The 23,542-nt window shown below is 39.4% G+C and overlaps 1 protein-coding gene and 1 long non-coding RNA gene across 5 annotated transcripts; one reads left to right on the forward strand and one right to left on the reverse strand.

The window, feature by feature from the left end:
* Window positions 1-7,150: 7,150 nt before the first annotated feature.
* LOC146362326 (uncharacterized) lies at window positions 7,151-17,251 on the forward strand. 2 transcript variants are annotated; one of them, XR_014799165.1, is made up of 5 exons: window positions 7,151-7,852; window positions 8,908-9,012; window positions 14,738-14,892; window positions 15,418-15,536; window positions 15,643-17,251. It is a non-coding gene; the product is annotated as an uncharacterized LOC146362326 (long non-coding RNA). The 2 variants fall into 2 exon arrangements; XR_014799164.1 differs by having other exon boundaries at window positions 7,154-7,852; window positions 15,421-15,536.
* Window positions 17,252-17,418: 167 nt separating this feature from the next.
* Window positions 17,419-23,497, reverse strand: LOC146362327 (uncharacterized). 3 transcript variants are annotated; one of them, XM_084918638.1, is made up of 8 exons: window positions 23,358-23,497; window positions 22,592-23,018; window positions 21,519-22,176; window positions 21,328-21,433; window positions 20,951-21,192; window positions 20,690-20,848; window positions 20,435-20,573; window positions 17,419-20,353 (listed from the first exon to the last, which is right to left on the reverse strand). In XM_084918638.1, exons 2-7 carry the CDS (start codon window positions 22,992-22,994, stop codon window positions 20,444-20,446), a joined length of 1,698 nt encoding a protein of 565 aa, XP_084774764.1. In that variant the 5' UTR covers window positions 22,995-23,018; window positions 23,358-23,497; the 3' UTR covers window positions 17,419-20,353; window positions 20,435-20,443. The 3 variants fall into 3 exon arrangements, with proteins under 3 accessions (XP_084774764.1, XP_084774762.1, XP_084774763.1); XM_084918636.1 differs by having other exon boundaries at window positions 17,419-20,573; XM_084918637.1 differs by lacking the exon at window positions 23,358-23,497 and having other exon boundaries at window positions 17,419-20,573; window positions 22,592-23,339.
* Window positions 23,498-23,542: the final 45 nt, after the last annotated feature.

Raw genomic sequence — 23,542 nt, forward strand, 5'->3', positions numbered from 1 at the left:
TGATGTGAATAACATTCTTTCCACAGCTATGGATGGCTAATTTTATGGTCTTTTTATGGCACCTCTGGAACCTGTCGACCTGCGCCTGACCACCGATGGTCAATGTGTATTGCTAATGTTTGTTTTCTTTAAGAGTGCATATGGAGGATTCAGCAGAAGCGGACAAGTGACATGAGAAAAACAAATAAGAGATGCAGTGTTTATGGAATAGTTTAATATGGTGCCCATTAGCTGGCCACTTTTGAGCTCATAGTGATTGATGAGTGGAGTGACTTTGCTTAAGAGAAGTCACCGATTACATTAATGTTGACTGAGTACAAGGGATGATCCATGTCTGAGGCAAATTATGGAAATAATTGTAGTTTACTGATTTGAGAAAACCTGCACATGACACTTGTCTTGCTAGTGCTGAATACTTATTACTCTTATGATACAATTGTTTATAGGTGTGAAGTTTGATTTCACTTCCAGATCTTGCTTTCCAGGCCATGATGGTGTGTATGCAGGCTCCTGGCGGAGCCAGTTTTTAAGCAAATTTAATATGCAAAACACACTAACATCTTTTATTGCAGGATTATAGGTCCAGGGTGGTGCTGCTCCAGAGGAGGAGACGCCCTGATGTTGCCTGGGATGTGATCTAGCTAACCTTTTTCTTTAAGACAGGAATCTGGTTTTGATGAGTTGACTCATGGGAGTGTCCATGTGTCAAGAGGAGGGATCCAGGATTAACATGAAACAATGAATTAACATTAAATTTTGTTTTATATGATTTTTGCAGCGATTTGTGTGATTAACAGTTCATTCAACGGGTATTAAACCTATGCAAGTGGTGCATCCATGTTTAGATGAGGCTTTGATGGCCTATAAGTGAAGTTCACTGAACAAAAGAATGTGGTTTGATGATTGTTGACATGCTCTCCAAATAGAAGTTTTTCCTCCTAGCAAGGAAATACAGGTGCAGCAGTAATCTCCTGAGAAATCTTCAGAAGCCCAGTGAGAAGCGAGAACCATTCCAGGCATAGCTGACAGCCCAGGCAGTGGTTGAGGTCAGAGGTCGAGCTGGTTGGGGCCCATCGTGAGATCAGACTTTGGAGCCACAGCAAGGACCATGAAACTGTGTTGGAATGAGAGCTGTGCCAAGGGGGCTTTCCAGAGGCCAACAGAGGAGATTGTGGACGACGGACGGGCACCTGAAGGATGAGGGGAGCGTGCCAAGCTCCATCGACAGCGCAGAGGGAGTCTAAGGATGTCATCATGATTCTGTGAAAGCACAGGAACTAGAAGCTATGGTGGTGATGACAGCAGTTTCCTATGAACATCACCTAATGCTGTGTCACTATACTGTGCATACGCTGGCACACTGAAGACTGCTGGGATCATAACAGCAGTAAGATAACTGGACCCAGCACCCTTTCCACAGAGGGGTTTTTCTGCAGAGGATGGACAGTAGAAGAGTCATAAGTATTCCTACCGCAGGATGAAGGCCTGAAGTGAGGTGATGGGGGTTGATAGAGGCCAATTCAAGTGCTTCTGACCACTTCAACTGCCTGCAAAATAGCGGAGAGACCCTCCTGGATACATCAGAGCCACTGCAAAAAGGTTGAGGTCCCAGGAAACCCCGGCACCCCCAAGACAGCACATTAGGGAAATCTCACACTTGGTTGTTTCAGTGGTGAGGGGGGGAGTGCTGATTGAGCCCCCGTAGGGTAAGCTCGCACTTCAACCTCCAGCCTCTGATCAACTCTAGGGCAACCAAGTGCGAGGCGTGACGGACCTGTGTGCAACCAGGACCCTCTTGGTTACCTTGACTACGACGCTCACCCTTGCAGGACCCCAGCTGATGCCAACAACAGCTGAACCAGGAGGCAGGCAGAAAAGATGGACACATGACAACTCTCACCTAAGAGACATGACACAAGACCACATCCATCCGTGGATGAACAATGCCTGGTACCGTTATATTCACGACAGAACAAAAGCAGAATCGGCAAATACAGACTATTATGTCTGTTCCCATCTACCCAGCACGTCAACATACCCCACACTATATGTGTTCCTGGACCAACTCCCAGGGAAGAACTACTTTATGATATTAGCAGAGAGAGAGGGATTTTGCGTCCTTTTCAACAACACATGCTGCACTTACATACTGGACGATGTACACTCATTAAACATGACTGACGCCCTGAATGCTTTGAGACAGATCCAGCAGGCCCAAAATCAGGACTATGTAAGTGATACAAGTGACTGGTTTTCTTGGCTTCACACTGGCTCCTGGTTACAGGTGCTAAAAGGACTACTCATCGGAGTTGAAATATTTTTACTTTTATTTTGTGTCTTTGTAATATGTATACTGCCATGTCTAAAACTCATGATTAACCGCATAATATTTTCCGCTGTTGCTGCATACATAGCCATGACAAGTGATGATGATAATGACCCCGACCTGTTGAAACATGAAGACTTTGTGTGATTAATGATGATGTGACAGAAAATGTACAACAAGGTGTTACATACTAATATCTCATTTAAATTTTTACTGACAACAGGAGGGAATGTTAATAGGAAAATTGTACTTAGTAGTCAGTATAATCTTTTAATGATATAAGTTTGCATATGGTAGAGTACTGCATGTAATCATTTGTGTTTAGAAGTATATAGTTGGTGACATATTGAAAGAATGTCTCATCCTAGGGGGCCTGTAACATTCTAAGGTGTTCTGGCTTCACCCCCACATCCTAGGATCATGAGAAGAGGTCGTACCTTGTCTTATTGTTTTACGGTAGGATTAACGTAGCTATATCTGTTTTAGTCTAAGTGCTTTTTGGTTTGATGAACTGCTGGACTTCGAGACCAGCAGGTTTAGGGAAGTCTTTATGGGGTCACACTCTGACCCCACACACACACACACACACACACAAGCACCCACTGAAGTATAAATAAAGACCGGGGCAGTTTCTCAGCGCGAGTCTCAGTGCTGGAGGCTGCCCTTGCTAGCAAGAAGTTCTGTGTGTTTCTCTTCTCTGAGTCTCTACCGAAGAAGTGTTTTAGAGTATATTTCTTAACAGTCGTAATGCTGGTTCATTCAGTCTTTGAGAGTGCAGTACCTGAAACACACACAGACAAAGTTCATTTAAAGACAAGAACTATGAGCCAAGGCCGACATAAATGTGTTTTATCTACTTAAATGTAACAAAGTGTTTAGAAAGTTAGCACATACATGTAATTTTTCATTTCTTTATGTATCCATCTATAGAACGCTGCATGTTATATTCTAAATCTGCCTGTTCTCTGTCAGAAACCTGCCTGCAGAAAATGAACCTAAAGTATGTAATGTGTAATGTCATCACTTTAGAGATGGAGAAAGCATAAAGTGACAATTATGAATCACTTAATATGATAAGGAGATTCTGCAGGTCATTAATCAATGTATAAAATTAAAATAAAATGTATTTTTAGTGACACAAGATACAAATATGGAAGTAAGATGTATAATTAGAATTATTTATAATAATATGAATAAATCATTGCAATTTCTTTAACCATAAAGAATAACTAAATCCTTCAGGACAATGTCACTGAACTCACTATGTTATCCACCTAACAGCCTCCACATGTTCTCACTGTAATTTCCCCTCATGAATGAATTTATGCTGCACTAATGTGAATGTTTGCAGGGAAATCAAACGCATTTCACACGCAGTACTCGAGCTGACTTACCTTGCACAATGCATTGCGGCGTGACGTCAACTCCAAAGCACTATACGCTGACGATCAACGACGATCCACAGTTGTTGTAATTCAGTGAAAGTTGTGTGGTGGATGTCAAACATGTAGCCTACTGGTGCACTGCTTTAACCTACACCAAACACTTTTAAAATCCTCGGTTTAAAGTTAGAATGTCAAGCGACCCCCCCACTGTGTTCTTACCGGGTTTTCCATGATGGCCGGAAAGCTATGCTAATGTAAATGTTTATGTAGCTTCACTGATTCACCTGCAGATACAGAATGGTCACATGTCTGTCTTTACATTACAAGTGATCACGTGCGGTGAGTTTCAGCCAGCAAAGAGTCCATTAAATTTTTGTTGATAATTTAATTGAATCTTGTTTTTTATTAAAAAATATTTTCATTCCAAGTCTTTATAGCCTATAACAAACTTACACAACAGAAGCTGACCCAAACTCCTTTAAAGACAGCACATTTACATTTCAGGTCTCTAAAAATCCACAGTATCAATACACAAGAAAACTGTGTTAACTAGTATATTACTGTGGGTTGTTAAACTTACAACATTGTTGTGTTGATGTTCATGAAAATGTGTTCCGAACTTGGCAAATGTACGATGATTCAGCTCATAAATAATAACACACTGCTCTCCCCTACATAAGCTCCCTTTATAGGTTAAAAGTATCGGTATCTGCAATACTGCTCTTAATTTACTCGATAACGAAATTTGCAGGATGCACAGCACTGCTGCTGATGAGTAGCAAAATAACTGAATATGTCAGGAAATACTTCACTAGATATATAAATAAGTAATTAAAATATACATTGACTTAGTTTAAAATGCTCTGTATTTCTATTTTTAAATAATTAATTACACATTTTTAATTAATTCTAGTTTTATTCCAGACCCCAATATACTGAGGCTATGTATTTGCATAATGATCTTAACTGCTTTCATAGAGAAACACCTTATAAAAAGCCTTATAATTTAACTTATAACTTTCTTACAAGTGTGGTGTGTATTGTCAACATAAGAATGTACCGCATTAGGATTTAATGCCACATTTGACCTCCGACCTTTTGTTCTGACTTGTCATACAGACTATAGTGAGGGTCAAAAAGATGATAATGTTATTTAGAGCTATGTTCCTTACTGCCATTGGCAACATTTAGGAGATTATATACCAACATATGTGGATTCTAATATCACATATCCTGTCATCCTGTATCTCTGTAAGGTCAGAGATCAAATTTACAAATAAATACCTCTTATCTGTGACCTACTCCTACATAAAGTTTGTGTAATCAGAGTAAAACATCTGCCATATTTTAATACAGTAGTTGCTACTAAAATGTTTGATTTTGAATAGAAGACAAACACACATGTTCAGTCTAGGCTGAAAATGTACACATTTGTGTGACAATGAAAACATGCAATATTCACAATATAATCTTTTTAGGACTTTATTAATGAATAAAAAAAATCAATTTGGAATGCCCAATAAGATCGCAGGGCTCGCAAAATCGCCCGTCGGGCTTTATGATAACCCGATGGGCGGGGCTGAGATAGATTTTGGTCGCCCAACCGGAGATATCGCTAGCTCCGGGACGTCAGGCTAGAGATTTTGCGAGCCCCGAGTTGTGTATTAGTTGACAAAAAATAAATAAAACCCCAATAATCTGACAATTCCCTCTGAGCAAGCACTCGGCGACAGTGGGGAGGAAAAACTTTCTTTTAAAAGCAAGAAACCTCCGGCAGAACCAGGCTCAGTGAGGGACGGCCATCTGCCTCGACCGGTCGTGGGAGTTTTAAAGTGACTCATTGGATGTGAAATAAATTAGCTTGTTTGAATCGTTTGTTGTTAGCCAATTTAAAGAGTCACTTTGATGTCAACTAATACACTTAAACTGTCCAAATAATTTTAAAGAAATATTTAGAGTCAATCCTGATGGATTGCTCTAAATATTCATTTTGTTTTCTTGGAAATATAATATCTTTAAATTCGTTCAAAAGTGTCTGGGAGATATTGTCAGTTTCTGGTAGCTGGTCTTCATCGTCCTATGTTTTTCCACACCATGCGAAAAACCTTGTAAGTAGGTTTCGCTTTTTTCGGAACAGGTGGTCTTTGAATATCGAAATCACCACTTGTTGGTACGGCGAAGCTGCAGCCAACGCAATGATAACAAGGTTAGGTGTAATACCCAGTACCTTTGTAATGTCTTTGAAAATTGCCTTTTCAAGACTTTTGATCCTCTTTTTTTTTATATTTAGAGTTTCTTCTTTAAGTTGCTCCCACAGAGCTATGAAGAGACCCTGCTGAATCTCATCGGATGGCGACACATTTGCCTCTCTTGAGGCATGTGTGATTACTGCCTTTATGAGCTCTTTAACAAGCAACTGTTGCTCTGACAGTGGAGCTTCCACTGTCACATCATTACAAGGTGCAGAGGGCTCAGCCTCGCACACGTCACACTCCTTTGTGGAGTCCTTGGTGGGCTCAGGCACTGGTGCATCTTTTGGCCCCTCATGATTCAGTTGCTGGGTGCATGAATTGGGGCAACATGCACAGTGCTCCGATTTCTCTTGCTGTTTCTCTTGAAGAAACTCTTTGTTTTTCTCCAGGGCTTCATCAAGTTTTACTTGAAGCTGCAGATTCTTGTTCTCAGTGTCTTTGAGATTCCCATAGAGCTCCTGATTAATAGCTCCTGTTTGTTGAAGCTGGTAGGACATTTTTCTTGACTGGTCGCAGTTCTGCTTGTTTGTTGTCATCAGGCTTAAAATAATCGGCTGATCTTCACTCAAGATTATTTCCCAGCCCTTATTTACAATATCTACACTGGGCAGGTTTTGTGTATTTTTATTTTCTTCGTCTTGCTGGTTTATGAGACTTTCATCGTGAAACATTTCTGCATTTCTGTGCAATGCTTCATTAAGCTTTACTTCCAAGACTTTATTTTGTTTCTTCATGTTCTGAAGTATCCATTTCATTTTTTTCTCCTTTCTTTCCTGTTGTGTCTTCTCTTGAAGCAACTTTTCCCTTTTTTCCCAGGCTTCATCAAGTCTTTCTTCCATCTCCAGGTCCTTAAACTTGAGTTTCCCACAGAGCTCCCAAATAATGTCTTCTTTTTCTTTAAGCAGGTGGGACATTTGTCTTAATTCAGCACACTTGTGTTTGTTTTTTGTCATCAGGTTTAAAATCTTCTCCCGTGCGCTATTAAACTTTATTTTCCAGCCCTCATTTATATTATCCACATTGGGCTGCCTTCGATTATTTTCTTTTTCTCGTTGGTTCTTGACAAATTCATTATGCCTTTCTTCCAACTGATTATTTAGGGCCTTCATGTGTCTGCACTTCTCTACAAGCTGAATTTTCTCTGCCTGGAGTTGTTTAATCGTGTTGTGTAGATTTTGGTTTTCCTGCCTATAGGCACAAAGTATACTTTCAGTTAATGTCCTTTGGAGCTGAGGGCCAGCGTAAGCTTGTTGTTTTTTGCTGTCTTTTCTCTGAGACATGTTGGAATCTTAATAAAACAACTGTGTAAATGATCCAACTGTTTCAAAATGTTTCTCAGGTTTATGTTTCAATGCTGCGAACACGAGTGCTGCGAATAAACTGACTAAAAGTTTGCAATTCTCACCCCTATTTATGCCTTTCCGAATGGATCAGATGCCTTTGATCTGCATGATGTCATAGGGCTTTGGAGCGTGATGTCACGGGGTGGGCGTGGAAAGAATTTTGCCTGTTGTCCGTATATTTATATATTTCCGAAATCACATTGTAGTGACGTATACTGAACACAATAAATTATATAATGTAAACGACTACCTGAAAAACAGGTAGAACGATACTTTTGTATCGTTTATTGCATTTATGGAGGGAGTAATGTATGCTGGGTAATGGCACAGCTAGCGACTGGATGACTTTATTCACCCGCTTCGGCTGTTATCAGTCCATACAATGGGCGTTATTAGCACAAATCAGTCCCATAGATATGGGCCATCTCCTGCTAGATTGTTCAGAAGGTTGTTCTCATCCATCCAGATGGAGGATCACTAACAGGAGCGTGGGAAGACTCCAGAATCCACTCTGGCTGGAATCCGGTGGATATGCAGTGTGTACAGGTAAGACCATTTAAACGGACAGCATTTATAGAATGACTATTAAAAGTCAGTAATGTTAATGTGGTTAGGTTAGTAATACACCGAGTGCTAATATAACAGCTTTAAGATGCATTTGTAGATATTATTACGTGTTTTACCGTCTTTATGGTGCTAGCTTAAAGTTACGGTGTAAACGTTAGCTTATATTGTAGTAAGGCTGTTACTGTTTAAACGATGTTAGCACAGAAATATTAGCTTCTGTCATGACTGATGAAGTTACTAGTTAATAAAGTTTTCAGTAAAGTGTTTAATCGCAGCCACAGACTGACAGCAAATATGTCGATTAGCTTCAGTGCATCTATAATAAATATGTGCAAGTTTCAGTGCTTCGTTTAAACTGTATGATACTTATACTGACCCAGGGTCAGTTTAAAATACAATCCTAGCTGTGTGAACAAAGCCTAGCTCCTTTGATCCTGCATGACAAACCTCAGAATGCAGGTTATTATTACTCTTTCCTGCTGGCACACCTGAGAGTCAGCTAGAAACTTACAGTGACGTGGACATCATGCAAAGACTGCCAGACTCTGTAATACTGCAAATGATCAGTGACTCATGTTAACACTAAACTTTAAACGGTACCTCTGTGTCTCTGTGTGCTGAACATCTAGGATTGAGTCAGGCTGCATTGACTGTGGGACTTTAATGTGTTAAAAGCAGGTTGAAGACGGCTCAGAAACATTTGAAGATTAAAATTTAGCATTATGGCTGCTGGTGGTTTGTAAAGCCTCTACTCAGCTGTATTTTTGTTACTAATTTACGTTCGTTGTTGTTTAACACAGATTTCAGAAGGGCAAATATGCTTAATAGTTTACCTAGATTTCATTTGTCAGTGTGGGACTGCTGAGTCACCTGAAGAACTCATTTCATTCATTCTCCACATGATGTTCATTTACAGAAATGTTTCACAGGAACTGATTTCTCCCAAAGGGTGAACTAGTGTGTTTCCATAGATTACCTCTGCATGAATGTACTTCTTAAATGAAGGCAAGTGTTTGTCCTTTTTTGTTCCTCAGGTACAGTACGTGATATCAAGGGCAGGCGGTCAACACTGGGGGTAGACAAGAAGCAGACGTACTTCCAAGAGGGAGCTGCAGTGAGGACACAGCCAGGTCACTGAGGTCAGAATCTGAAACAGCTCAGGTTTATATTTTAGGTGTTATAAAAAATCAAAATGTATTTATAAAGAAACCTTTAAATAATAGTCATAATTATGATTATTATAAGAAATATCAAACATTTAAGTTGATTTTCTGTTACACATATTGTGTTAGCCCTGCAATAAACTGGCAGCCTGTCTTTGTCCTGTATCAGCTGGGATAGGCTTCATCCTCCCGCAACCCTGAATTGGATACATTGTATTCCAATTATGTAATCTGATCATTTACAAACTCAAGGTATCTAATCAAAATGTAAGTAATAATTATAAAATGGGAAAGCAGAAATAAGTGTGACATGAATGTAAATGTGTGAGCTGACATAGAGGACAGCTACATGTAGTCTGAAAAACCTTTGTTGTCAAGTTTGCAGGTATATCAGCACGAGACATTCTTACATAGAAGAGACTGTTAAAGTCTCTAACTCAGTGAAGCATTATTATATATTATATATTTGGCCCTTCAAAAAAAACAAAACAACTTTTTTTTTTTTTTTTCAAATAATGGTACCAGGCACATCTCTTTCCAATAAAATGATGGGGGGAAGGTGGTGTGACTTTCATTTGGGGGAGGGGAGACTTCTTTCTGTAAGCTGCACTACATGAGAGACATCTCCATTAGGACTGTCACTATTTTACATGTTTATAGTGAAATAAATGTATATAAAAATACTTGCATGTGCATGAATATGTTAAGAAGTATATTTGATTATTTGTTCTACTTTTTAAAATTTATTTATACAGTAAAACTGTTAATTTTCAATCATGCCTCAAGGCAACACTGCGCAGTTAGCTTAATTTTTTTCCGGCAATATAATGCATTGGCATATGTGTCTAGAGATGTTTGTGTGCATTAATATGATCATAGTTTTTTATTTTACAGTCTGCTGATAATTACATGACATGGATGTAAAAAGCCTTTATGGAAGGAACCCAAGGGAAAGAAAGTGAGGACAGTGAGCTTTCAGGGAGTGACAGTGAAGTTGAGGAGTGGATCCCTGAATCAGGTTTGAGGGACACATAGGAGCTCAGGGGTCAGTTGGTAAAGTAATTGTGTGTGTGTGTATTACTTATTGTTGTGGGTACACAAATCTGTTTACACACTGACATTGTGAGGTCTCGTCTACTTTATGGGGACAAATTGCAAGGTAAATTATTCACTTTTTTTTCCACTTTAAATGAGTCAGTCTTTTAAAACTACTAATGCCTTAAATATTCATATTAAATTTTAATTATTTCGTGTGGTTTAACCCTTTAGATCCCAGTATCTTTACATAACCGCACAGGTTTTTTAACAGAAAAAAATGAAAAACTTAAATATTTTCCATAAAATACATTTCAAAAAATATTTGATTGTTATTAGAATTAGGTCTTTAGATGGGTCAAAGATTTCCACCAACATTCATTTTGATCCATCATTAGTTTTTTGCATGGGCAAATAAAAAAAAAAATCCCTCACATATGTGTCCCTAAGGCCCCAAAACGGTCCCTCCCCAAAAAGTGCTAAAAATTTTAATATATTAATATTGTTTTCCACTTTAAATGAGTCAGTCTTGTGTTTTTAACATGTTTTAATGCTTAATATCTTGTTCTATTTAATCTCAACAAGCCCCTAAAAACAGTCAGTGATCACTGTCTGCCTCCTCGGTTTTTATTACTGCATTTTAAAACTCAGTCCGTTTTTTTGGGGAATGTCCCCAAACCTTACGATGTAACTACAGCCCAGGCGATGCATTAATGACTAACCCTTATATTGTGGATGGATTATCTCAGTTGTTCTCCTGACAGAAGTTTGGTCCTTTTACAGCATCCTGCCATGTGATTACACATGACTTGTCCTTAACCGGGATATCGGGAACCCTCACGTTAACTTTGATTGAGTGGAAAAAAGTTAGCGTTCATCCTTCAGCTTCACTATGTAATTCAGTATGCTGAATCTTAGCATTGAATGTCCACAATATTCTAATCAGTACAATTTAGGCATTCACTCCACCTACAGTATCTACACCTGTGTGGCAAATGTGTGGTAAAGATATAGATAATGAAATGTAATTATTATTAAATGCCATGCCCTGAGTCCCCATAGCCAATTATGCTAAGTTTAGCTAGTAAACTAGTTTGCTAGTGTAGCTGTTGAAATGAATTTTGATGGTACGGATATAATAGGATTCACATTATTGACATTTTACTACATATACACACCATTATTTGAAAACAAAAAAATCCTCAGTTGTGAAATGTAACTCAGTTGTCTCAAATATTACATTTCAGTTAAAATTCAAGGTATATATATTTCTGTTTCATATCATTTATAACTTGTGACTATCTAACAGACAATTATTAGTATACAATGAACACTGGCTGAAAGCTTTAGTTATATTTAAGGGCAATATCCCAAAAATAAACTAAAAAGATTTGATCCTTGTACGTTTCACATAAAATGGAAGTCAAACTGATGCAGGAAATATTCTTTAATTGGACAGAAAACTGGGCAATATAATTTACTTATGATGTGAAGATATCAGAGCATTAAAAAGGCTGATGTTTGGGTAAGAGGCTCTAACAGGAGAGAGATGATGCAGAAACATGACATTCTTATAAAATACTGACACACTTTATGAATAATAATAATAATAATAACTTTATTTATAAAGCGCTTTCAAAAAAAAGTGCTGTACAACTAAAATAAAAAAATAAAAGCGATACATAGCAATACAGGTAAAAGACACAATACAAGTTAAAAACAGTAAAAATTTAAAAACTAAAAGCCATAGAATTAAGACATGTAAGATAGGGTGAACAAATGTGTCTTCAGCTTAGTTTTAAAAACCTCCACAGAGCATGCCTGCCTAATATCTTGAGGGAGGGTGTTCCACAGAAACGGGGCACGAAAAGAAAAAGCACGCTCTCCAATTGTCTTTTTTCTGGCTCTAGGAACCTTTAGAAGGCCAGAGTCCTGAGATCGGAGAGCACGGGATGGAACGTAAAGATGTAAAAGGTCGGAGAGGTATGAAGGTGCCAGTCCGTTTAAAGCCTTGTAGGTGAGCAGCAGGACCTTTAAAATCTGCTTGAACCTGACAAGGTAGCCAATGAAGAGAGTTCAGTACAGGGCTAATGTGCTCAAATTTCCCAGTTCTTGTTAAAATGCGAGCAGCTGCATTTTGCACCATCTGTAGACCTCTAAAACTTTTCTTTGGTAACCGAGAAAGAAGAGCATTACAATAATCAATACGTGAGGACACAAATGCATGGACAAGAACCTCTGCAGTGTCGCTTGACAAAACTTGTCTGATTCTGGCTATGTTCCTCAAATGATAAAAGGCGGTCTTTGTTATCTCTTTTACATGAGACTCGAAAGAGCACCATGTCGAACCACACATGGTGTGTACAACTTTGCACAGGTCTTTGAACCTTTGATTTAAATGAGCTGCATACTTTTCCCATTTAAAACCTTCACATCCTATGAAAGAATTGTTATTATCTCCTCTAGACCTTTTTGAAAATATGAAATGTAGAATGAGCTCCACCTGTGCTTCTTTCTTTCTCTTGTCTGTAGATTAACAGTTCACAGGCTGGGTTCTCATTAAAAAATTTTAGGTTTCTATTTGGTTTCTTAACAATGTCTCCATGAAGCCCTGTGACACAAATCAATTAGTTAAAGTACAGTCATGTCTTAAAGACATCAAGGCCTGGATGACCTCGAATTTCCTGCTTCTAATTTCAGGTGAAAGCGAGTTTTTGTGCTCGACCCTAAAAATGTTAGAAACACAGAGTCCAGATACTTGACTCCCTCTGCATCCTTGTCTTTCCCCTCATCCCCAACCAGTTGCAGCAGATAGTTGCCCTCCCTGAACCTGGTTCTGCTGGAGGTTTCTTCTCTTTTAAACAGTCGTTCCCTCCCAATGTTGCCAAGTGCGTGCTCATAGGGAACATCTGGTTGTTGTGTTTTTCTTCTCCAATATTATAGGGTCTTTAGCTTAATATGCAAAGTGACTTAAAGCAATTACAGTTGTGAAGTAGTGGGAAATAAATAAAATTCAAATTGGCTAATTGCAAATGATAAATGATCATTTATACAGTCTATCAAAGTGATTATGGGGGATTTCTGCTAAGCTGCAGCCTCTCTTCACTATAACTCCTGTTAAAACTATTTTAGGATCATGTTCTGTTACCAAAACAAATACCACAACATTGAAGTCTAGGGAGCCAGCTTCAGTGTTAACTTAAGCACAGCTCAGTAATTTCTTAAGCTGATGGGTAGTTTTTGTTTTTACTACCCAAGTTACTAGCTGCTTGTTAAACAGTAACTTCAAACTGTCAGTAAAACCAAGTCCAGCTCAGTTAACTCATGGATCATTCCATTTGTAATCAACACGGGTCTTCTGCTCAACCATCCATCATTTTCATAAAAAATGTTATGATACAAAGTGTGGGCACATATGATGAGTGCTGTGAAATTTTAGGTTCAAATAATAAATACTCCTCAAAATAAGTTCCTTTGAAAAATGCTCTGTCAGCCCACTTTCAGGCATGTTATTTTTTCACGCACTGAAATCTGATGCCATCTCAAAGACCAAGAAAACTCCCTGAAGTTTTCAGACATCAAAATGAATGAGGCTCTATAATTTTGGAAAAATGATGCTCTTTCATTTTATTTTCAACCTGGACTAAGCAAAGTTGTACTACTAAAACAAAAATATCAGTAGATTTTCCTGTCCAACAAGAATATGTGCATATTTTTCATTTGCGAGACTTGAGGGACTCCATTTCAAATCATCAGAGGTGCGGTTGCAGGGTGGTTGGTGCCTGTTGTGGTGGTAACCACTGAACCATACCGCCTAAAGATTATGGCCACCCGTCTGGTGACTCAGGAGGGGAAAGAGGTGATCTACCTGCACTGTGCATAGTGAGGGTGGAGTGCTGCTGACTTCGAATGAGAACACTGTCAGGTGGTGGAAGGAATGCTTTAAGGACCTCCTTAATCCCACTGGCATGTCTTCCATGGAGGAAGCAGGGTCTGGAGACGAGAGGCACAACTCGTCTATCTCGCGGGTGAGGTCACTGAGGCAGTTAAACAACTCCTTGGTGGCAGGGCCCCTAGGGAAGATGAGGTTTGCCCTGAGTTCCTGAAGGCTCTGGATGTTGTAAGGTTATCTTGGTTGACACGCTTCTACAATGTTGCGCGGCGATCAGGGGCGGTACCTCTGGATTGGGAGACTGGGGTTCCCATTTTTAAGAAGGGGGACCGGAGGGTGTGTTCCAACTATAAGGGTATCACACTCCTCAGCCTCCCTGGGAAAGTCTATGCCAGGGTGCTGGAAAGGAGAATCCATCCGTTAGTTGAACCTCAGATACTGGACGAACAATGCAGTTTTCATCCTGGTTGTGGACCACTGGACCAGCTCTTTACCCTCACGAAGATACTGGAGGGTGCATGGGAGTTTGCCCAACCAGTCTACATGTGTTTTTTGGCCTCGGCATTCGACCGTGTCCCTCGGAGTGTCCTGTGCATTTGATGTTTGATGTGGAGCTCTTATGTAGTGATTACATTTTTAAGATGTAATTTTCAAGTGAAAAACATAATATTTATCTGTTGCATAGTTTATAGTGCGCTGTTTTATGCACTGGGTTATCATGTAGAGTTCTGTTTGTCATCTAGCACCATAATCAGGTTTTGTTTTCCATCTTAGATTTTCCAGCTGCTGTGCCTGAGCAGCCACCCAGAGACCCTTTGCTGCAGTTAGTCTCCCTGCAGGAGGCGTCTAGCTGCTGGCTGCTTGATCCAGCTCTGGCTGCTGCACTGGGACAGACCAACGAGGAGGTGGAAAAGTCAAAGCCTGAAAAGGTGCACTGCTGTCAATTTAAATATTAACACAAAATGATGATGTGAGATAAAACAGATTTGATTCTATAATTTGAACAAAAACACACAATGTAATTAAAAACACACCATAAAACAAATAAAATGAAGTCAAACTAAATGTAGGCCTGCCTCACAGCCTGAGAATAAACATCTGCATATCAGAAGCTAAAACACTGGTGGTAATCACACTCCTAACCTCCCACTGAGCTGCACCAGCGTCTGATATTATCCAGAAACCACACGGCAGCAGAAATTATTTTCCTCATCAGTTGTTGTAAAAACATGTCAGCACATTATTTTAGAGCATTTATGATATCACAGTTTGGGATTTCATCAGGAAGAGCATCCAGTGTAATAATCTGCCAAATCAAATATGCAGAGCTGCCCACCTTGGTGACCCTGTGTGACAAAGAAGTACACAAACATATGTAATATTACTGGTTGTAGAAAGTAAAATGTGTGTTCTGTCTGTTTTATTTGATTGATTGATTTGGTGAATTAAACCAGCAGTGAAGTGTGGGCCACCATTCTGGCTCTGATCTGGCTTCATGGTTTCAAGATGGATGCAAAGGACGAGTGGGAGCTTCTGGCTATGAAGGCTGCCTCGTGGCTCTGTGCTCACAATGGTACTAGCAATGATCGTAACAGATAAAATAACAGCTTTAAAAAACTGTTTCATTCTACAGCTTTCCTCCCACAATCATTATTTTAATATTTGTGTTGTGTTTTTAGCACCGTGTGTGTCAGAGTGTGTGGATGCTGGAAATGTCCTGCTGGGTTGCAGCGTGAAGAAAGAAGCTCTGGGACTCTGAGGGTTTTCTTAAAGTAGCTTCATCTTCAGAGTGAACAGAAGCAGGTCTGCTTACTCCACACTGCCTTTGATACAGAGCTGTTTTATATCATCAACCCCTTTTACATGTTTATTTGTCATGAATTATGTACCTAATTTTGGTTTTACCATTGTGGAAAAAAAGTATGTCAAAATTGTCTGAATACTCCTAACACAGTAGAAGATTGGACCACTGCTGTGGCAGCTCATTCAGAAAGTGTTTTAATTCCTTTTCTCTGCCACTAGATGGCGATTATGTTCATACTTTTACTGATTTCACACAGAAACACCAAAACCAATCTAAGAAGAGTCTTTTCCCTTCCTGTTATAGTTCTGAAAATGGCTTCAGTTCAGGACATTTTCAAGATGGTCCTCAGTGAATTGGAGTGAATAGAGCTAAACATTTAAAATAGCTATTTACAGTGTTTACACCATCTTCAAAACAAAAAAGTCTATCCTAGCTTTTATTTTTAAAAAAGTAATATTTTTATGGTCAAATTGAAATGAAACTATACAGAACATCATTCTGTTTCTCTCGCAGGAGTTACAATTTTATCCATAAAACACTTTCATTCTGCTAATTGACACTGATTGATCCTTGAACATCTTAAGACAGCACATAGTCTTCATTCATGTTTGCTTATTCATGACTGTAGTTATATTTACATCTGAATTTTCAAAAACTGCCTGTTTTGTAATGACTTTTCAAATAATAATTAGCATAAAAAGTTATGAAATCTATGTTTGGTTTTTTATTTCTTTGTTGTAACAATTTTGGAAATAAATTGTATATTGGCGTAAAAGTATCAATATATTTGAGGTTTGAGCAGCAAAGTTGAGTACCAGGGTTATGCTCCTGAATAACTTCCCAAGTCTTCTCTGCCAATGCCAAATAGCTTTCTGGGTGCTGCGCTGCACTGTCAGAGCACACCTCCTTATCTAAGGTTTTATGTGTTTCTTATTCTCTTTAAAAGTTCTGCTGAGGGCCTCCTATACTCGAAGTCTAAGAGCCAACTCTGTTCTTTGGCTCGACTTTCTTCCATAATCTTTTCACTTTTGTGAGAAATAAAACACAATTTAAGAACAGATTGTCATAAAAAGAAATGACATCAATAACTACACCAAGGACATTCAAAACAAATTTTAAACTTGGCTTAAAGACCATAAGTCTGATCTGAAAATGTCGACCAACTTCAACATTTAGCTTGTGACACTAACTTGTCTCTCTTCCACAGTGTGTTTCTTTTGTCCTGCTCCCCTCTCCCTTAACCAGTTGTGGCAAATGGCTGCCCCTTCCTGAGCCTTGATCTCCCAGAGGTTTCTTCCTGTTAAAAGGGAGTTTTTATTTCCCACTGTTGCCAGGTACTTGCTCAAAGAGGATCATTCAATTGTTGGGTTTTTTTCTGTATTACTTACTGAATTTACCTTACAATATAAAGCACCTTGAGGTGACTGTTGTGTTGATTTGGCGCTATATAATTAAAACTGAATTACATCTCTGAAGAAATGTTACATGCATGTTTTGTTGCCTTTTTAAAGTGATGGGGGAATAATTGTAATGGGCTAATAAAAAGGGACAGACGTGCTCTGTGTAAAGATCAACCCTTTGACCATCATTCACTGCATCATTAATTGCTTTAACTTATAGTCCATAATGCTGTAAAAACAAAAAAAGAAAAAGCTGAGTCATTTTCACATTTTTATTGAGGTTTGAATTCAGAAAGTCTGTTGCTGATCTCAGTAAATGTAACAGGATGTCTCCGTCCCTGCCTGAAAATTTACAGATGTGGATAAAACAGGATAATGTGTTATTGTCAGGTTTGAGTGAATAACAGGACCCAAATGCAGGACTTCCTGAGAAGCCACAGGCAGTTTATTTACTTCACTTACTATTTATATCAGTTTGGTCAGCAGTCACGTATAGGTTCAAACAAAATGGCACGAGGCTGCAAAAATATTTATCATCTAGTAATCTTTATTAATGAAAGCATGAGTGTACCCACCAAAACACACCAAAGAACCCAACCCCTGTTACAGCAACTGGCTTCTTTTTATTCTCTATCATTCAGGTGAGCATCTGGAATAGCCCAAGTCTGGGGGAAGCAAACCAAATGAGAAACAAAACATCCACATATGCAAACATCAAACCACAATATAACACATGGAAGACATTTATATTTTGTACAAAGTCCTATGAATAATTCAATATGTATATGCTTCAGTCAATTGCATATAAATTAGAAACACCAAGAGTGAAACTTCCCCAACCTGGCACATTGGTTTACTCCAGGAGCTCATAGACAAGTAACAAAATCAGTTGTTGTGCTTCACCTTTGCTCCCAGTGTGTCCTGCCCATTATTAACCAAGCTCTCCCTCTGTTACACTGGAGTCCTTGCCAGTGTTTCTCACCCACGTTCATGTGATTAAGATTCCTGTAACAAACAAAACTTTGTATTCCCGTGAAAAGATCTTTTTTTATTGAGTCTGCTTTTGGGTAAAGGCCAACGTATCGACCTTCCTTGGGACAGAAAATAATCTGTGTCTCAGTCTTAACACTCGTCAACAACACACACCAAACAAAAATGAGCATTTAAATTTAAATGACATAAATAACACTGAATATAAACAGTCTGGTTTTCTAATATTGAAATGAAAGAAATTCTATTTTTTAAATTCAATCATTTTGAATTTTTAGCAGCACTGCCAAACTCTGATTCCTTCTTTAATAAACCTGGAGAGTCACTTACCTCTGTGTCAGTACTTACCAAAATATTGCCTCTTGCCCCTCTGACAGATGACCTCGCCTGAGAAAAAAAAAATAAAAATAAAAATTAAAATGGCTGCAACTGCTGTGCTCCCTAAATTAGTACAAATGGGGGGGAAAAGGAGAGTGGGCATGTTAAATATTACAGTTAGATTTTCTTAAACTTTCACTCTTAGAAAGCATTCTGTTTTAAAGCGAGCACTTCAAAGACATGATGTTTGTGCAGGTCTCCACTCCTTCCTTCTCATGTTATCCAGCCACTGGTTCAGTCTTGCTGCTCCATCATAACCTTTAGTAAAACGAGAGGCTCAGAAGCAACAAGAGTATTGTGTGAAAAGAGATCTTAATAAACAAAGAGTGGCAGACCCCCCGGCTGTGTTGTGTTCTTGCTATTAGCAACTTTATGGTGATTCAGAACATACACCACTTAGTGCACATCAGAACAAAATGTCGGTATTCGTCATGAAAACTGTGCAGAACATTAGGAAAGAAATATACTGTGCAGGAAGACTAGCAGCATAAAACCAGTTTACCTTCATCACTCCAGGCATGATATTACACTGTCCCAAATATAGTCATGGTCCAAGTGAGGAAATGCAATATTTGCTTTTGAAGGAATCCTTTAAAAGCCAAAGATCCTTTTTTATAGATGATGTTTGGTGAGTATTCATGCATGCATCATCCATTAATGTTTGGGATGAGGGGCTGATTGACTTTGTCAGGACTGCTTTTCCCAATAAGCCACCAATATTAAACTTTGACAAGCCTTATGGCCAACTCAACCCATCAGATCTTTGATGTGTTAAAGCCAAAAACCTGCTACAAGACACAATCGAGAGGACTGATGAGAAAAGAAAATGAACTGGATTTTCTTCAAATTTAAAGAGCACCGTTAGGTTTAGCTCATTTAGCTTTGTTAGTGAGCATACATGTAGCTTACAAATAAGTAAATTGAATTAGGGGAGGGAAGAATCAACTTGAAGGCTGATCTCCAGGAAAAACTAGGAAGCTTGAAAGGGAAACAGCAGTTACTTTGGCTGCTGCCACAGCCGCTCCTTAAATACCTGGTCTTGCTGACACACTTAATTATCAAGCTGGTGCCTACATGAAGGTGAGAATTTCACTCCCAACCACTGAATAGACAAGATTGTATCCACACGACGGCTTTATTGATCCCTTTGCAGAGGTTTGAAATTTCTTAAAATAAATCTCAGAAAATCGGTTTGGTTTCGATGTTTAAATTATTTTTCCACAACAACAAACAGAAGCATCGATGTGAGCATCGGTCCAAACAAAAACAATACAAAGATATTATTAGTAGCTAACATATTGCACTGTGGGCTACTGACTAGATAGCCACTAATTACGCGAGGAAATACAAGAATAACTCTGAATGCAATTTGATTTATTGAATTTGTTTATTGAAAATGACTTGAAGAAAGACGAGAACATTTGTTGTCGTTTAAAGTTTTCTTTATTTTGTGCCAAATTGGTGCCAAATCAATAAATGAGCGGTAGAAGCTACCGTTCACAGATGGAAAATGTAAAACACTCACTTGCCACTCTATTAACAACATGTTGCTTTTTGGTCAATGTGACGGACCAAAAAGCAACAAAGTTATTGTACCCAATTGATCCCTATGAGCGACCGTGGAGAGGAAAAACTCCCTTTTAACAGGAAGAAACCTCTGGCAGAACCAGGCTCAGGGAGGGCGGCCATCTGCCTCGACCGGTTGGTGGATAAGTGAGTGTTTTTTGTGCATATTAAATATTTAATTACTGTGAATGTTATATTAAATATTTAAATGACATATATACTTAACTGAAGCAGACGTGATGTGGGAAATTTCTGAAAATACCACACAGAAATGAGCAGCCTTCAAAGTGGTTTCTTAATTTGAAGGCTGCTCATGTATGCTGTGCGGCTTACCCGTGTCTGTTATTTCTGAAATTTGCCTCTGAGTCTTCTTTCCACCTCCCAGCGGGATTTATCCGAGACGCTTTCTTTCCACATCTTTCTGAAGTTCCTCTGTTCGACCAGGTCTTTTAGGATGGCCTTTCCATGAGCTCTGCAGAGAGAAGCATTTTTAATCAGCACTTTATTTTCTAAGTAAATGCAGAGAATTTATCAAAAGAAAGTCAAAATAGAAATATCAGCCTATAATTGTTAAAAGTTCACACTGACCTGACTTCAGAGGAAGCATCCTGACACAGTTCACTGACTGCCAACAGGAAGCATTTGGTGAAAATCTGTCCTGTAGACAGAACTTTCTCCGCTTCCATGAATTCATTGATGATACGAAGCCCCAGTGCGGCACCAGCTCTCACGAGAACGCTCTTATGTCTGAGGAAGGAAACACAGACAAATCCACTCAGTGTGTTTGATTTTCACCTGATCTGATTGTGATGCTGGGGTCACAGATACTCTTCACAGGTGTGAACTTACTTCAAACCCACAGTCACCAGGCTGTTTAGAAAGCGACTCGGGCTGCAACCTTGAACCAGAGCTGTCAGAGCTTCCTTGGCATGCTGCTGAATGAACACATTGGCATTTGCCCTTGCAAACACCTGGAGTAAACTCCCACAGGTCAATTCAGCTTCTTTGTCCATCCTCTCTTTGAGGTGAACACATAAATATACTACGGTGTCCAGTGCCGCACAGGACACACAAGAGCGATTGTTTTTAATCTAAAGAATCAGAGGAAATTTCAGCAGTTAGAAATCAAACCTGTTACAAAGCTGCATGAGACAGGGCACGCTTGCAAACATGGACAGAAGAGAGTGGCAAAAACACAGATGTAGAGAGAAAAACAGCTGGTATACCTCTTGTGTCACCCCCAAGCAAACTGTACGGAGGTTTAACTCCAACTCCTCTTGGTGATGCTGCGCCAGGGTGCGGATGTATCGTAGCCCCTCTATCTTTTTCTGCCTGTAGGAAGATCAAATAGTTTTAAAACTCATATCCTCACATTAAATTGAAAATAATTAATGATAACAGTAGAAAATCATTTTACCAGTCGTCCTGACTCAGCAGGCTGAGGCTCAGCCGGAGAGTCTCTGAAGGATTCGAGACTGGCTGTAGCTCCTCCGCTAACTTTTTGTCAATTGACTGGAGGTACCCCATGATAAGCCCTTTAAAGTCCACCTCTGGAGGGTGTCTAACAACCGCTCGAGGTTTCCTTTGTTCTGGAGCTGGAGGAGCTGGAGCTGGAGGAGCTGGAGTTCGAGCAGGGGCTGGAGCTACAGGAGCTCCTCTTCCAGCTCGTGGAGCTGGAACTCGAGGGGGGGCAGGAACTGGAGCTCCAGGAGGAGCTCGAGCAGGGGTCGGAGCTACAACCCTTGCTCGAGCCCGAGCTCCTCTTCCAGCTCGGAGAGCTGGAACTCGAGGGGGGGCATGAACTGGAGCTCCAGGAGGAGCTGGAGCTGGAGCAGGGGTCAGAGCTACAACCCTTGCTCGAGCCCCAGCTCCTCTTCCAGCTCGTGGAGCTGGAACTCGAGGGGGGGCAGGAACTGGAGCTCCAGGAGGAGCTGGAGCTCGGGAAGGAATTAGCCTCTGACGAGCTGCAATAGTTTGGGGCAGAGAGGCATCCACAATTTTTTTAATTGTTTGATACAATGCCTCAAACATATGTTGGCCTGTCACCAGCCTGACACCACCGGCGACTTCTTTGTCTGCACAGATTAGATCATGAAATATTTATTACTCACATTTCAGTTTGTTTGCAGCTGAAAATGAACAAGACTAAAGTGCACTTTAAAGGGGAGAGCAAACCATGTATGTCTATAAGTGTGTTTATTAAATTAAAGTACAAGTTTTCAATTCAACATAATCAATCTTAATTAACCATTTACCAAAATTTGTATTCAAATAAAACCAAATCACAGGCTGGATAAAAAGTGAAGCTGAAATGTCAAACTTTTGACCTCTATAGATATTTTACCATGGCAACTCCTTAACATTCAATGTGTTTTAGCAATGTGTAAACTCTGGTTGGAGGGTTTATCTCTCACACAACAGCTGATTAAAAGTCTGAAGGGTTTAAATGTCTGACATTCTGACTCTTTACTGCGTGATATAAGAACTGACCTGTTTCTCTGTAGTTTTTTAACCTCACTGGAATCTGACTTCTGTGAGGTGGAGAGGATGATGGAGGACACGGAGCAAATGGTGGAGGAGGAGAGGGTGTCTTAACTAATGGGATAGCCCTGAGCTCCTCGGGAGTGCGACTGTCTCGAGGTGTTATTGAACTTCCATCAGAGCTCAATGAAGATGCCAAGCTCAATTCCCGCTGCGGCTGCACCTCCTCAAAAATTTCACCAAGTGGATGCAGGCTGTCCCTGGGTGTTTCTCTAAAGGCTGTCACGTTTCCAACAGCCACCCTGGATTCCAAGTGACCATTGAAAATCCGGTCACGGATCCGATTTTGTAAGTCCTCTACAGGTCGAAGAATGTCATCAATTCGGGAAAGAATGTCTGTCCTTCTCTCCATGTTTTCTATATCCTCCGTATATCTCTAGACAATCAGATTAAAGGAAAAAAAGCTGAGTTGACTTGAAATGTTTAAAAATTATTTTACAAAAATAGATTCACAATTTTACTGTAATAAACTAAACGACATTACACCATCACATCTAATCCTAGAAGGTTTGTTTTTTAAATGACCAAAGTATTTTAACTTTATGCCATAACAACAGAAAGCATGAAAACAGAAAAAGTGATGAGCTGTCTTCATATCTCAGTTATTGTTACAACAGTCTTTATCTGTTTTTACTTTTTAGCATCTACGTTTTCTCTTCAGGATTTTGAGATGTGAAAAGTATGTTTAGAGAAGTAAAAAGAAGCTTGTACTTACATTAATTTCTATAAAGCGATGATTTTCGTTGCGCTATCCTGTAAAGTAATAATTTTTTCCTGTTTAAGCAAACAAAAGTGCAGTTAATGCAGCGAAAGCTGTATTCTCCCAAAGTAACGTCTCAAAAACGAACGCGTGTACCAGTGGTAGGGTGTTTGTGACCTTACACAGAATGTCACGTGCAA

This window comes from Perissodus microlepis, chromosome 22 (genome assembly GCF_051167445.1).
Source record: "Perissodus microlepis isolate ML-2025 ecotype Zambia chromosome 22, ASM5116744v1, whole genome shotgun sequence".
Taxonomy (NCBI): domain Eukaryota; kingdom Metazoa; phylum Chordata; class Actinopteri; order Cichliformes; family Cichlidae; genus Perissodus; species Perissodus microlepis.

Coding starts and splice junctions, on each gene's coding strand:
- LOC146362327 (XM_084918638.1), bottom strand. CDS start 22,994: ATGGAGAGAAGGACAGACATTCTTTCCCGAATTGATGACATTCTTCGA. Junction 22,177..22,591: donor AAAAAACTACAGAGAAACAG/GTCAGTTCTTAT, acceptor TAATCTGTGCAG/ACAAAGAAGTCGCCGGTGGT. Junction 20,574..20,689: donor GATGCTTCCTCTGAAGTCAG/GTCAGTGTGAAC, acceptor TTCTCTCTGCAG/AGCTCATGGAAAGGCCATCC.